Below are 16628 nucleotides of genomic sequence, written 5' to 3'. Positions count from 1 at the left end.
GGTGGAGCTGAGCAAACCAAGTACAGGGGAGGCATCAGGTCTTGGCTCAGGACTGGGTCTGACAAGGCCACGTGTGATACGGTTGTACACCCTGGACTGGGGGTGGACAAACCAGGCAGGCCCATCCTGGTTCTGTGGCTGACTTGCAAGGTGGTTTAAGCAAGTTAGGTGTCAAGCATGCCACTTCTTCTGAATTAGGACTATGTCTCTGTGCTTTGGAAACCACTGTGTGCCCTCTCCACAGAGCTGCACTTACCCATGGTGCTTCCTTCTTAGAACTGAGGCATCCTCTGGCAAGAATCCCTCAGGCTTGCAGTGCTTAACTCTGTTGTCCCTGCTGCCAAGCACTACCAGGTGCCTATTCCCTGAGAGGGAACTCCCTAAAGGCTTTAGAAAAGGTTCCAACTCCTAAGATCTAGATCACCTGTTATTTCGAACAGAACTTATTTTACATGTAATTGTGAGTCTTTTTATATCAAACATCAGAGCAATTTACGAAGAACACAAGCTCTCTGACCCTGACTGCATCACAGCTCTAGGGCCTGCATGCTTCTCTTCTGGGGAAGTTGAGAGGAGATCGGTAGGTCTTGTCATTTAACTTACTTGCATTTGGTCCTAAGCACAATAAAAATAACTCTTATAGAGGTCACTCTGCTATCTGTTCTGAAAATACAAGTGGGAAGTTTTCAATCTAGAGGGTAGTGGTGGCCTATAAAACGCCAAGTCATTGTCTTTTCATGTCTGAGCACCTGTCATGGCACCTCCCTCTGCTAGTGCTGAGTGGGGAGTAAAGGAACCATGGGCAACCAAGTCCAGTGACAACCTGAAGAACTGGACAGACATCACTTTAGGGTCTTCCACACATTTGCCTAGCTTTTATAGATCTCAACCTCACCAGCAGAAAAAGGAGCAGAGAGCCCAAGAGTGCCTGCCAGGAAATTCATCCTTTTTTAAAAGTAGCTGTGTCCTAACAAACTACTTTAAAAAGGGAAGACAGCTGTGTCTTTCAGAGAACAAGTTTTAAGCAGATGTTCCTACCCTTGACCATGAGGGGACATGCTAGTGAGTCACCTACATCTACCAGAAAACACATGTCTACTCCCAGCCGCACACCCTGCTACCACAATGAAATCTAGTCCTTTCAATATTTGTGCTTCTAAACAGTAAGACATTCCCTTGGAGGGGAACAGGTGGGATCACTGCAGCCACCTACGGCACTGAGAAGGTGCAAAGGTTAAAACAAAGGTTACATGGACACATGAGGACAGTCACTTGTCCTCCCAACCTCTGGCCATCAGCCGAATAAGACTTCACTTCTACAGTTAGTTTGCCAATGCCAGAATAAAAAGCAAAATTTCAAATTGGAAATTTCTAACACTTTACAAAGTGGAATGAAAGAATATGAAATTTAAAAAAAAAATAAGAAAGTCCACATGCCACAGCAGCACCCAATGATGGATTCATTGTTCCCTCTTCCTTGGCAATTCCAGAGCATGGCTCTTCCTGGTCCAGGGGAGACATGGCTCAGAATAGAAGGGCCCCCATGCTGCCGACCTCGCTCTGCTCCTTCACAAAGATTTCAAAGTACTGGTAGATGATTGTGACTGCAAGCAGGATTCCAGTTCCAGACCCGATGGCACCCAGGAAGTCAGCCAGGACGGAGAGAGCCCCAATACACAGCCCTCCGAAGGCAGCAGCAGTGGGGATGTACCTGTGGAGCAGGAGATTGGTCAGCAAGGTGCCACCATGCAGACACCTCCAGCATGGCCCACCCCTGACTCAGGCCATCTGCCTGTAGGGCCAGGCAGTCTGACATACTTACCTGATTTAGGAACCTAACTCCTATAGAGGTCACTCCACTATTTCCTTATAATTCTACCTGCTCACACATCTTAATGGTCTAGACTAGGCCTGCTGTCCAGTAAGTGGCCATACAAGCCGCATGTGACTGGTAAAATGTGATTAGTCCAAGATGAGATATTAAAGATGCCACACAAGATTTTGAAGACAGGAACATAAAATAGCTCATGATTACATTAATTACATTATTATTTTTTTAATGTGAGTACTAGAAAATTTAAGATTTCATTACGTGGCTTGCATTTTATTTCTCCTGAATCTAGAGGCTTCAGAGGATTCTCCTGAGGAAAATGAACAAAACTGCTCACTGCCCCGCTAGTGACAGGAAAAACAATCTGAAATTTACAGTGCTGATCTTCTTGTGGCCCTTTTCTCTCCTGTAACCAAGGGTAAGATTTCATTAACCAGAAATTCCTAAGCCCCATCAAGATGCTTGAAGTGTACAAAAATCACAAATACAAGAAAACCAGTGGGACCCAGGGCCAGCACTCACCGGTTGAGTTCATGGACCATGGAAGTCTCTCGGTGGCCCCTCATCACCATCTGCTGCTCCTTCAGCTGCTTTGCAACCTGAGTTACGCCAGAGGAGAAGACAATGTTTAATTGTAAGTTGGGAATTGAAAGCCAGGTAGATATTTCTTGGTGGTACTAAACACTCACAGGTTTCTTCAGGATACTAACAATATATATATATATATATATAATTTAAAAACTGCTGCAAATAAGTCATATGACAAAGTCTAGTTTTAGTCTGGCTCCAGCTCCCCAGGCAAACACTAATTACTGTTAGACTCCATCTACGGCCACAAATACTTTGGCCTCATGAAGAGGAAGTGGCTGTGTGTGTTCACAGACAACTTTTTTAGGAAGATATGATAAGGTGAGAGCTACTGTTTCCTGGTTTAATTAAACTGTAACTTATACTTACATCTTTGGCAGAGGAGCCTGAGACCTCTATCCATGTTTTAGAGAAGAAGGCACATGAACCCAGCATGAACACTATGTACACAATGGCATGGACAGGATCTTCTAACACAGAGCCAAAAGATTCTGGAGGGGACAGGTAATAGCAAAGGCCACCAACTGGATAAGCACGTGCTGGACCCCCAGAAGATGTATCCTGGAAAGAATACACAGAAAGCCTGTGAGTGCTGTTTTATTATGCCTTAGCATAAAGACAAAAGTAGTTCTGAACAGATGAAAAGGAATACAATTTTTCTCAATGTCCACAGTGCAGTTTTCTTACTGAAAAGAAAATTTAATGTGCTGAATTTGTAAAAGGCATGATTACAAAGTAAAACGTTTGGACACGAGCAAGATACATGGATGCACACTACTACAACCAGCCACAGATTAAAACTGCTTTCTTCAAGCAGCCATACTTACAGACCAGGTGCCCAGCAGGCTGACCAGCAGGTTGCCACTGAAGCGGGCTGACAACATTTGGGAGATGACGTACAGGTTGGACACCAGGGCTGACTGCAGGATGATGGGGATGTTGGAAGTGTAGAAGAGCTTAATAGGGTAGGTGTTGTACTGGCCTCGGTAACGAGCCGACTTGATAGGCAGGTCCACTCGGAAGCCCTGAGAAGCCAAATAGAGCAGGGTGCCCTTAGTACCTCATTCCACTGTCTGCGTAGACACGGCCCAGCTGGGAATAGCCAGGCCTACAGTGATTCCAGGGCTTTTATGACCCTTCCTGACCCACCACTGCACCTCAAAGTCACTTTAACAGGGGGTTCCCAGAAAGATAGGCTAAAAAATGCACCAAAGCCCAACACAGTGAAATAACTCCATTTCTGTCAAACAAATTCCACATGAAACCTGCATCAATGTGGAATATACAAGAGCCCAAAGGACACATGCCCAAGTAAGTTCTAACAGTGGTTCTCTTTAGTGGTTACCTCTCTTATACTTTTACAGTGACCCCAAGATAATGTTACCATGGCCTCCACCAAACACCCCAGAACAGCCATTTCTGATGTTTTAAATCATAAACAGAAAAGCTTTTCTATGAATATAGTCTCTCCCTCTGAAATCCTTGGAGAATAGAAAGGTCTTCTTTTATTTTTACAAACTCCTGGTGCCTAGAACAGGACTCAGAATATAGAGAATTTAAGATAAAAATTTTACTGATCTAACTACAATACCCACCATGCTTATGGTGGCACTAAAGCTTATTAATTAGGAATCTGACTAAAAGCCTCAGCTATAAGAAACAGATCTGCCTGGTCCTCAGAAAAAGCACTTGGCTGCTATAAATACAGTATCTTTCCATTAGCAATAAACTATCTTCTTCACTGCTATCCCTTCTTTTTAAATAAATATCAGAATACAAAGTGGCTGATGAAAAAATACAAAGACTAATCCAACTAAAGAAAAGCAACTGACAGCTCAGGTTTCTTACTCAGAAGCAAGTGACACAGACTAATAATTTGAAAGGTAAGAGCTCTCACAAGGAAGAGCCTTTTCCAAGATGACGCTACCCTATAAACTTTGGGTAAGATGGTGATGAGGCTTTAGATCTTGAAGTTCTTCACTTCTCTTGAACAAAGAACTTAAAAGATGAATCTTCTTTATCTGCTACTAGGCCCCACCCAAAGGAGCTGTTATATCTGCCTCAGTATTGTTTTGTTCGGGCAGGTCCCCATAACTCAGTGAACACATAGCCAGCTCCCATGGAAACTTGCTCCTTTCAAATGCCATCCCACCACCTCAATACTATATGATGATGTACACCATCCCTGGGGTGTGGGTAGGGGCGTACACAGGCATTCCAAAACTTAGAAGCTGACCACCAGAGCTCCCTGTGATGTGTCTGGACGCACCTGGAAATAGATGACCACTGCAAAGACAAAGATGGTGGCAATCAGGTTCATGAGGTTGGGAAGGTTCTGGCGGTAGAAAGCTTCCCGAAGGGCTCGGACCTTGTCAGTGCGTGTGGCCAGCAGATGAAACAGTGCAATGATGGCACCTTCAAATTCCATCCCTGTCGGTGAAGGAGGGGACACACATGGTAAAGAGAAAACAGCTTCTTAGTGGCCAAAAGAGAGAAAAGTAGAATTTTTAAGATTCACAGTGTCTATTCCAATAAGCACAGGGGTACAGTGGTGTTTTCTCGTCTCTCATTTCTATTCCTTCTGTAGAGACTTCAACCTGCAGAAACAGGTTCTACCTTTCCTAGTTATCTCATTTTGTTGGCATGTATGTCAATGGCCACCAGATGTGTGGAAAGATCATCAGTTATAAAATCATAAAAACAGGATCTGCTGAACTCCAACTGAAGGGGTCCTACACTGAAGAGCAGACTCAGAGCTGCTCCATTTATTTCCCTGGAAAACCCCCAAGCAGTAGAGCATCCGCAGCTCTGATGTGCAGGCTGCCTCTGACAACATAGGACTTGACTTCTCTACTCCTCACATTGAAGGTCAAGTGGAAAGGATAACATGCATGCCCACCACAAGGCCTGATCCAGTCAGAGTACACACCCATATAAAACCATGCTGAACACAGCCAGGAAGCAGAGCAGTTTACCAAGGGACTGAAGGAATAAAGAGCAAGAATGGGTGCCAGACCTGAGGATTAAGTAGCAGAGGACAAGTGAGAGGAAGCTGGGATCGCACGGCATTACTAAGGCCTAGAAGTTTTACCAATTTTCAAGAAATTTACTGAAGTTCAAAAAAATATGTATATAAAAAAAATCACAGCTAAAGGAAGAAACTGAAGCCCTGGATTACTTCATGCCCTTCTAGGACAGCATAACTAGTCCACAACAGAAGTCTGACCTCGTGCCATGTCCAGAGCTGTGTCTTGTGGGCAGGTGGGCGGTCCTGGTATCAGTATCATAAAGTGCACCTGTGTACGGCCCTGTGAGGGCACTTTCCTCAAGTTTCTAACACATGATGGTCGAACTACCTGCTGCTTTTCCCCCTGGCTGTTCCTGGACCCTTTGGAAATACCGGCATTGCTGCTGATCTCTTTTGAAAGGATGGGGCTTCTGTGGAAGCACTCTATCCTAATTACCAGAACTTCCTCAATTCCCATCCTCTCTTCCTTTGGTCAGGTGACAGCACTGGCCTGTTTATAACCAATGGGCAGAATTAAGGGACCTTAAAGCCGGGCCAGGACAAAGTCTTATTTCATAGAGGATGACACCCAGGTTGCCCGGAAAGGAAGAGGAACTTGTTCACGCTCTGCCAGCTCTCAACACTCCCCTAGTACCTCCATGATCTCAGCTGGCTTCTCTCTCCTTTGACCATTCTGTTGCAGCCACGTACATTGACCCTGAACACTCCAGGTACATTCCTACTCCAGGGACGTGTACCTGCTGGCTCCCCCCAGGTGAGACATTCTTCCCCTACTCATAGAGCACCCTTCCCTCTTCAGGAGTTCAATTACTCAGACTAAGTCTGTGACAACACTTTTGGCATTCCCATCTTCTTCTTCTACCCTATTCTCCTTGGTACCTGTAACACCTGACATTCACATAACACATGGTTTACTCACTTTGTATTCCCAGTGCCTAGAACAGTGCCTGGCCCTTAACAGGCACCTGATAAGTATTTGTTGAATGAAAGGCAATGCCAGGTTTAGGTTCTAGTTCTAATTTTTAAAATTATTTCTTCAAATTCACTACCTGCAAAATCTCTGGCAACAACACAGAGCTTCTAAGTGTTAGTTTTACTTCACATGGCTGTATAATCACCTTTCCTAGTGGCACCTTTTCTCCAGCCAGTTCTCAAACATTGCCAGCTGACATCAGGACACTGCATTCTCTGATTTCCACTCCAATCTGGGATGAATCCTTCCATCTAGACTCCAGTTTCTGTGCCTCACTGGCCTGTTCCTGAACAGAAGTGGCTGCTTGGCTCCATTCCAGCATCACTTTATCCTAACTCAGGATGTCCCCCCGGCCAGTTATAGTATGACCTTGTTATACACCAGAATTTCTACCCTTTATCCACCTGCCTTTCACACCTATTCCTGAAAGCCCTGCTTTCTGCTCCCCAGTCTCCCCACTTGCCTAGGATTTCCTACAGTTCTAAGAAGTGCCCAAGGAGAAATTAAATCTCATCTTGCCCACTCTTCTCTTGACATTCCTTACCTCAAGCTACCTTCCTTTCTTTGTAATCTGTTAGGCACTTGTGGCCTTCATGTCCCCAGGGACCTAGTTTCAGTCTTACTGAGATTATGTGGTCTCTGGAGCCAAGGACTCTGTCTCCTGCATTCAAGTAAAAGAAAACACTCAAATGTGCATGAATATTTATTTCTCAAAGGATTCTTACAAGCAAATAACATACTTAATGATGAAAAATGCTGACTGCCTTCCTCTGTATGTTTAGAAATTATTAAAAACATCCTCTGAAACAAGATGTCCCTGGCACTCTTTGTGGGTACAGCATAGAATACTAACATTTTATAGGTATCTACTATGGGCCAGACATCATGTCACTTCATGTTATTTCTCATTTCATCCTGGCAAACAAGGCTCAGCAGTAGAGGGATTTGCCCAAAGCCATTTATGCACTACTAATAGGAACAGGTGGAGGTGAACTCCAAGTTCAGGTGTCTTTCAAAGTTGCTCCTTGCATGACGAAGTATGGTGGTTCAGTGATTTCATTTTTCAAAATGTATTCACTGAGAGCAATGGCCAAAATATATAAACATGAACGTATGAGGCTGTTCGCTATTTCTTTTATAGTAACAACCGAAACCAGAAATGACCTACATGTCCATCAGAAGACTAGTTAAATAAATGCTGTTTCATCCTTGCCATGAAGTCCACAATGTACTAGGAAAAATGAGGCAGGATTCTGTATTCTTTCTGGCATGGCAAATGTCTGTGAACTACTCCAACGTGGAATATATAAGTTATGTATCATTATGAGAAGCCTGTCTGTGTTTAAGAATATTTTGCAGATGCTCACAGAAAAATCAGAAGTAATATGCCTAGAATGGAGGTAATTTTTCCTTGGAACAAGGGAACTTTCATCTTCTGCTTTGCACATGTAGGTACTTTTTACAGACTCCTGTCCCTAGGAAAGCCCAGCACTCTTACCTCGGCCCGTGTTGACAGTAGTGGGGCTGAACGCTTTCCACACGATGGTCTCACAGATGTTAGTGGCAATAAAGAGGGAGATACCAGAGCCCAGGCCATATCCTTTTTGCAGAAGTTCATCCAAAAGTAGGACGATTAACCCAGCAACAAAGAGCTGTAAAAATTTTAAAATAAAAGTAAAAAAACTGAGGTTGACTTCATTCCTTCTCCCCACAGACATGACTCTTTCGTTCCTTAGTAAGAGGCTTCTCTGATATAAATGCTAAAGGCTGAGTAGACAACAGACAGCAAAGCCTTCTTCTGATGACTTTAGAAGGGCCAACACAGGTGCTTTGGCTCCTTCTAAGTAAACGTTTCTTTTATTCATGGTTTAGATTTGTTATTTGGAAAGTCTAAGTAAGTATGAGGAGGTACTCAAAAGGGGAAATGTTAGCATAACAATTACCTGAATGGTGATTAACAAGCAGATTCCAGCACCCATTTCAGAAGGGTCCCCATACATTCCCGTCATCACATACACAATAGATTGGCCAATGGTAATGATCATGCCAAATACTAGAAATCAAAAGAAAAGTATATTCTTAAAGCTGAACATTACACAGTCATGAAGGAAACAGTTATTGAACACCAACTCTGTGCAAGGCACCAAGAACAAAAATGAAGAATACTAATACTGTCTCCAAGGAGTTTGGTCCAAGAAACACTCAATAGTCATATCATCGAAGTATACGATAACTCACCTGTTAACAGAAGGTGAGTTCCTTAATTTCACCTCCTAAATGCAATTCTCCTTTCAGTGATGGGAAGAGGAAAAGAATTGGAATATGACAAATCTGGTTTTTATGGAAGACAAATCAGGGAGCAAAATCTATTGAAGACAGCATCCAAACTCAGATCAAGTTGCTTAGGTTTTAGAGAGCTCCTGAGCTGAACTACATGCTTGGGACACCTCTACAGGCTGAGTCCAGAACATAAATGTTTAACTCTGAAATAAAGGGATCCCTTCCCAGTTCCTGTCATTTCTTTTTTTTTTTTTCAAGAAGAAAACCTCATGATGCCATCAATGTAGTCATCTTGTTCCATTTCTTGTGCCACAGAGTTCTAGGCCTTTTTGTAGACTGTTTTCGTTTTTTATATCATTATATTCGATACTTCATTGTTAGGCACAATGGAAGAGACACATTTTTACTGTTCCACAATACTAGGTGAATGTCTAAGTATGACTTTGGACTTCAAGTTCAGTTTTTCTGGTTATTAAACCTGATTAGTAAAATAAAATTGTACCCCAGAGTGCCTATGAAATGTAGTCCCTATCTGATTTTTTAAAAATTGCTCAATGACACTGAATTCTCAAAGTAGAAGAAATTTAGAAAATTGTCAAGACCAAAGAAAAAATAAGACAATTTGTGTTTTTGAAAAATAATTCACGCATATATTTTAAAATCCTGATCTGTGTCTGAAACTGACAAGTTTAAATTAGATTCATTTTTTTTTTCCCCCTCAGTTATTTAACCTACTGTGTTAAATAGATTTCTTCCACATGCTTGTGGGGAAGAAAATATGCCTGGGTAGAAAACTCTAAATCACTTCCTAATTAATATACTTCAGTTCATTCAGAGGCTGAACATGGATCATTTTGATGACTCCTGTTGTTACTAGTCACATGTATTTGCTATGAGGCAAGTATTATTATTCCCGTTTTTACAGATGAAGAAACTGAGATGTAAGAGCTTTCATCTAGCTTTGTACAAAGTCACAAAGCTAATAAACAGAAGGGCTGGGTTGAGAGGATCACCTGTTCCCTAAGTTGAAGTTTTTAAATTCCCAGAAGAAAAACAATACCTGCCCAATACCTATTATGTACCAGTCACTGAGAGATGTTTTGCAAATATTATTCCATTGAAGTCTTACCACAGCTCTGAAGTACACATCGCCTCCTAAGTGGTAAGGACATGGGCTGGTGGAGGGAGACTTACAAGCCCTACTTCTTCCACTCAGCCATGCAGCCTTTGGGGCAAGGGACATATTCCCCCTGCCTTGTCCAGCACATTCAAGTGCCTGTACATGGCTCTTCCAAAAGTTCTATCTCTCTAATATTCATAACTTTGTAATTCAAAAAGAGTCTTCTTGTCAATTTCAAGAATTAGCACCTCTAAAACAGAATAATCTACCTATGTAAATGCTCTAATAAAAGATTTTCCCTTCTCAACCAGCCAGCTCTGGTAACTTATCAGCTGGCTTAGTTCTTTCCTGAGAACAGCATTAAGCTCAGGCAAGGAACACCTTGGCTTCTAAGTTTCAGGCATCCACAACTTTTAAACGGTCTCTCACCATCCTCATTTAGGTTGCCAATAAAATTTGTTGTAAAGATGAAATATTCTGGGCATAGAACCAGAATATTAGTTGTTCGTTCTTTCTATTGTTTCACCATTTCCCCAACCAGGCGCCAAATTATAACAAAAACAATCCTACCCATCTCCCTTTCCGCCCCCACATAATACATCAGTAAGAACCAAAAACTATTGTACATCCATGCTATGTTAAAATGCAGTTAATACTTTTGGGAAGAAGGCTGTTGTTGTGGAGGTGCTCTTTAGAACTTTATAGTATCTTTTTGCTCCCCCCAACACCCATAGAAGGCCCTTTGCCTTTCTCAGCAAAGTGTAAGAATGGGTTGCTTGAAACACTTATTCTCCTTCCCCTCCATTGGGATGCAAGCTATACTACATAGAACAGCTTTAAAGCACCTGGCCTGTTGTAGGGCACAGAAACTAGACTGGTTCTTCAAAGGCCATCTTCTCAAGCCACCTCTATGGTGTCAAGACAAGTAGAACTCCTTCCCCTTTCCACTTGAACCCACAGTCAAATGACATAGGGGCTGGTACCAGAAGAGTTAATCCTTGTCATCATTTTTTTTGTCATAATCTTCTGTGGGCTAGAAATGCCACGTCAGCCTTTCCTCACAGGATATGAAAACATGGCATCTAATACTAGCTTCCTTGGCAGGGACCAGGTCAGCCTCATCAAAATTTTTTCATTTCATCAGGAACATGAGTTCTCCCCTGGATTCTGTAGCTCCAATAATCTATTCCAGCTCCAAATCCCAGGCAAAGTCTCATGGCTGTTCTGACTCTTCTTTCTTCTTCTTTGGTTTGCTTTCCTCTCCCTATCTTCAGAATCAGAGCTAGCTTTGCACTTACTTCTCTCTCATTTATCTGTCTTATGTGATGTTTTCTGTGACTAGAAACTCAGCAATGAGGTCAGGATAATCCCAGCTCTCTTCTGGGTCCCATGTATTGTTCTCATCTGAGAACATTCTACTTTAGGAGTTACTCCACTTCGCTCTTTACCACTCCACGGTTGGGAACTTTTTCCACCATATATTCCTCTCTCCTCTTTTAGCACCTTCTCCACTATCTTCTTCTTTTGTTTTGTTTTCCCCATAGTGCCCACCAGTTTTTTGGTATAAAGGGGGAGGCTGCTCAGAGCAGTGCCCAAGAGTATGAGAGGAACTGCTGCCATGCTACTGGCATGTTGTGCTGGGCAGGATGGAAGATGGCACCCAGAAAAGCAACATGTCAGGTGATGACAGTCAAGCCCCTCACCAAAGTGGTACACCAGAGGCTCTGGCCAAGGGTCCTCACACTGAGAAGTGCTTTCTTGCTAACACAGGCCATGGAGTACCTAAAGGATTGGTGGGCCAAGGAAGTTACACTGTACAATGAAAAAACTGATCTGATGCCCCAAATTTTACAGCAAATTCAAATTTTCAACTACAGAAATTCAAACATCATTCAAAATCTCATTTACACTTTTGGGCTCCATTGAAGAGGGCTCGGTCTTTTGGGGTGTCACCAACTTCAATTATTTTGGCTCCAGCCAAGAGCTGCATGATGAGGCCAGAGGTCACAATGGGAGAGATACCCAGCTCCATCAATGTGCCTGAAGACAAGGGAGGCAAAACACAGTCCATATTAGCTTGAAAAAGCAGCACATTATTAAGAAAATGAATGAGCAAAATCTGACTGTATATATCTTATACAAATCCACTGTGCTTCAGTTTGCTAGCAGCATTTAATTTAGAGACTAACCCCCGAAATATCAATGATCACAGTATAATTCAATTTACTCTGTTCAGTCTGCCAGGCTACATCTTAATTCTGTTTTGGAAGTCACATGGCTTTTAAACAGATAGCTGCATTTAAATTCACCATAAACAGATTCATTCTGGTTTTACAGAGATAAGAAAGGTTTGTCTCTTCATCAGTTAATAAAAAGGCTAACATTCAAATAATTTCCAGTTTGAAAAAGAAGCCTGTATAATTGTATCTAGGTGTGAATAAACTACTTCCATTATGCTAACATACTTTCAATTGATTTGAAATTTAATTTGAACTATATTTAAAACATAAGTTAATCAAAATTCTTCCCACTAAGTAATTAGAGTATATAAAACACTGTTACATATTTTTTGACACATATATGTAACCTAGAGATATGAAAAGATGCAGCTGATAAACTACATATTTTAAAGGTTATCAAAGCACAAGTAAGACAGGTAGAAATATCATTATTTCATTGTTTAAAAAGCATTCTAGTTTTCCTTTTTCTATTCTCTACGACACAGATTTAATCCTGCTATTTCAAGTTTTGTACTGCATTCACATATAATTCTGATGTGTGAATGGAGTACAATTTGGTGCTGAATTTGGCATTTACTAAGGCTAATCAGCACAGTACACTAACTTCTTCCCAAACACTTTTTGAACGCCACATAAAGCCAAAGCCTGTAATTTTACTAAAGGAGGTTAGTCAAGCCCAGGTGCAGAGAGCCAGAGTTTTACCTCTATTAGAGGCTAGAATCACTCTTATCCAATAGAAAGGGTCAGCAGAATCTGAAGACATGATACCAAACAGGGGGATCTGGAATAAAGCAGAGAGAAAAGGAATAAGCACACTGTCTCCAGTCCTCTCTGACCCCCACCTCAACACAAGAACAGGAAACCTGGGCTTACCTGGCAGCATACCAAGAAAATAAAGAGAGTGATAGCAGTCCACAGCACTTTCTCTTTAAACTGAATCTATGTAGAAGAGAATGGATTAAGGTAACAAGTTATTTTCATAAGCAAATTAATAGAAATAGACTCAGATCAGACCACTTTGCCTATTCAACAGAAAAGTCTTGAACACTTCAAACCATATACCAAGCATAAATACCAAAACAGAAGAACATGCATTACAGGATTTCTATGTACAAAGCACATGTGCAAAGACCTTCATATGCATCACCTCATTTGATCCTTGCACCACATAGCATTATTTTTATTTTACAATGATAAAACTGAGTCTTAGAAAGGACAAGTAATTTGTCCCAAATCCCACAGATGAAGTGAGTTTGAGTCCAAAGCATGTCCTCTTAACCAGTAGCATTAACAGTTTAGGAGCAGATACAAAATCAAAGAATGTTGAGATAGAAAGGGATTCTTAAACCAGACAAGCCCTTACAACATATGAGCTATCATTGTTCATTCAAAAGAGTTTTGTAACTGACGAAATCCTATTCTGAAGTCAACTAATTTGGAATTTGTGATTGTTTAATTCATAGTATATTGTCTATGAATTAAGGGTAAAACAATGTATAACAGACAATAAACAGTATGAGGTGGGAAGGCAGGGATAGTTGCAAATTTAACCTGTTCACTAACAGTAGCATCTATTTAAGACTTTTCACATCTCTTCAGGTATGTAAGTAGGACACGTTACACTTCTGAATCATTCTACAGATGACTATAACTAATAAGAATTATTAGAAAAGTTTAGACACCCTGTCCAAATCCCCTCTGGTACTAAGCAGCAGAGTGGGAATTCTTCTGGGTCTTCTTCCTGTAAAACTCAGCATCTTTATTAGTACTTGCTGCGTACATTGCAAGAATAGCTTTAAAAGGCTTAAAAAAAAAATCACAGTAATATTATGCAGACTAAGGATTTTTATGTGGAAATGCCTTGTGAGTGATAGCATTAAGTGAACAAAACTGTGTTCTTAAAATACTTTTTGAGAGGAAGAGAGGTCTAAGCAAGCACCAAGCCAGAGTCCTGGCTCTTTGGTCAGAAGTTCTAGTCTCTTGTCTACCACTTTAGGCTACAATAACATATCCATACAAAGGTGGTGCTAATTCTATGTTCAGATACTCCATGTGAAGTTTAGTGAATTCACAGAACTCTTCCTCCTCTTGAGAATGCTCTTCTTTCCACCTGTCATCACATCACACTAAGGGATTAGCTTCAAGCTAACCATTAACATAACAGGCTTGTACTGAAGTAATTCTTTATGGGAAAAAAAAAAGTGGACAAGTTTTATAAGATTCCTCATTTGTTAATAACCTGGTCTCTCCTGGATGCAGCCAAATTCAACAGCAAAACATTAAAAGCTGTATCCAAGTCCTATCTAACTCTTCTTTTTTTAAAGATCCCCTAAATCCATCCTTACCTCCTAGCCCACTCCCATAGTTCACCCTCTTAATGCAAAAGCTGTAAACCACTACAATCCTCTACGCACTCTGAGTCCCACCTACCCTTTATGTTCTATCAATACTGAACTATTATATCTAACACTCTCCAACCCACTTGCCTTTGCATATCATATATTCCTTATGCCTGGAATTCCTTTCCCTTATTTCAAGAAAATTTCTATTCATCTTTCAAAACCACCATCAAACATCACATCTTCCAGAGTTAATCGCTTCTGAAGCCACTGCTATACCCTGCACATATTTTCACTGCTCTATCTATTACACTTAAGCTACAAGGCCAATATCACATGGCTAGTAAGATGAGTACAGGCTTGCCTGCCTCCAGAGCCCTTTCTACTATGCTAGGGTAGGGCAGGGGGAAGAGCTTTGCATATTAGCCCATCAAAGGCAGTACACATGTGGGGCATTCATACAATACAAAACAGTTTTATGAACAAAAAAAAGATGCTCCAAGAACCCAAGTATCCTTGTTGATGTCAAGTGCATATATGTGAATGCATGAACAATACCCTGAGAAGAACGTGAAAACAAAATACATTACTATTCTTTAAGAACCCAGTGAAATTTTCCTTCATTGTCTGATAGCTTTACTTACTTTGGCATCACTCACTATCTTGGCCTGTAGCTACATAGCAGCAGAAACTGTGACAAAGATTCAGTGTAAGTCTACATTTCTATTTTTCCATGTTTTAATGTGCCTGCTATAAAAAGCAGGGTTCACAAAATGCCTTTCCTCTCAGCTAATTTGGCAGCCTACATAAAGGGTAGAAACTAATTTGTACAGAATAAAGTGACACTCTTAGCTCCCTTTAGCAGCTGGCTATAAAGAGCATCTGCTAGAAAAATGCAACTCATGATCTGCTCCTGTTGGAGGTGAAGACGGAAGGATAACTCAACTGAGTATCCTGAGGCTTTTGAGGCCTTACTTATGCACTGCTAGGATCAATTTTTGGGACAGGGCGAACTCGAGGCTTTGTTCACTGGAGTAACATCCACAAAAGATGTTCCGAATAAAGATGATTTAGGTGGAAAGTACCACACCATAAGGTCCCATTTCGGCAAAGATCAGGACTACACACAACTACAGTCTGGAGGAAAGAGAAGGGAGAGTTTCCATTGGCGAGTCGAAGCCATTTTTAATTGTACTGTAAAGTTCAACAGCCCAGAGTTTCACAAAACCTCCTTTGACGGCGATCTGGGGAACTCACCTTTCGTTCTGGCTTTTGAATTTCCGGCAGGATGACACAGAAGGGCTTGATAACTTCCAGAAATTTGACTTTGATGGGAAAGACAAAAGAAGAATTAGGGCCCGGAGAACCTTTCGCGCTACCCGGACAAGCCTTCTGCCCAGGTTGTGCTGGGGCAGGGGACAGGAGGGCAGGCCAAGTACTGGAACTCCTGGGAGTCCCAAGGGGGGCCTGGGACCCCGGCAGGCCTGGCGAGAGGGCAACTGCCCGGACCGATGGGGGAAGGGGGGGTGTGATCCACCCCCACGGACCTGGCTCTGCCCCTACGGACTCACTCGCCATGGTGGTGGCTGCTCGGGCTCCAGGTCCTGCTTCGGCTCCACTCCACTCCGCGTGAGGTGACACTGGCCTCGGCCCAGCTTGCAAACGGGCTTAGCACCTCCGCCAAAAGACACGTCAGGGAGAGCACCGGGGTGAGCGGGGTGGGGCGGAAGCCGGACTAGTGCAAGCGGTAGGCCGCTTCCGCTTCCTGCCACGCGCTGAAGGCTGGGCCCAACGGCGCACCGCCACGGAGGAGACCACAGCTCCCGGCAGGCAGCGCTGCTCCGAGGCCTGTGTGTAAGGCGGTGCTCAGCAGGGGGGGCGGGGCGGCGAGGGGCGCGGCAGGCCGGGGTGTGTGGCTCAGGGGACTGGGCAACTACAGATATTTAGGCGTTTGGTGCAGCTCAGGAGATGGCAGCGGGGCCGCCTGGCGGAGAAACTGAGGCAAATGGTAGATGCCACCTGCGCCCTCTGCTCTGCGAGTGAGGCGGAGGCCCGGGTCACTCCTGTGCCCATCACTGCACTTACAATATTGAATAGACTGTAAGCTCCTTTGAGCAGGCTTTGTTCCAGCGCTGACCACGGTGCCGGCACCTAGTGGGTGCTTGGCTTGTGGCGCCGACACACTCGATAATCGATAATCGAGTTACTCAGCGTGTCCTGGGCCCCGGA

The 16628-nt window shown here is 42.7% G+C and overlaps 1 protein-coding gene and 1 pseudogene across 1 annotated transcript; both read right to left on the bottom strand.

The window, feature by feature from the left end:
• Window positions 1-1326: 1326 nt before the first annotated feature.
• On the bottom strand, window positions 1327-16129 carry SEC61A1 (SEC61 translocon subunit alpha 1). The gene is made up of 12 exons (XM_090285912.1): window positions 15971-16129; window positions 15657-15724; window positions 12934-12999; window positions 12763-12841; window positions 11729-11860; window positions 8364-8473; window positions 7919-8072; window positions 4689-4849; window positions 3247-3444; window positions 2789-2980; window positions 2354-2430; window positions 1327-1711 (listed from the first exon to the last, which is right to left on the bottom strand). The coding sequence occupies exons 1-12, from the start codon at window positions 15975-15977 to the stop codon at window positions 1525-1527; spliced, it is 1431 nt and encodes a 476-aa protein (XP_090142038.1). The 5' UTR covers window positions 15978-16129; the 3' UTR covers window positions 1327-1524.
• Window positions 9857-11691, bottom strand: LOC150003007 (chromobox protein homolog 1 pseudogene; annotated as a pseudogene).
• Window positions 16130-16628: the final 499 nt, after the last annotated feature.

This window comes from Furipterus horrens, unplaced genomic scaffold, assembly GCF_987537825.1.
Source record: "Furipterus horrens unplaced genomic scaffold, mFurHor1.1.pri manual_scaffold_8, whole genome shotgun sequence".
Classification (NCBI taxonomy): Eukaryota; Metazoa; Chordata; class Mammalia; order Chiroptera; family Furipteridae; genus Furipterus; species Furipterus horrens.
Note: the sequence above shows the minus strand (reverse complement) of the source record. Positions and strands in the feature narration are given on the sequence as shown.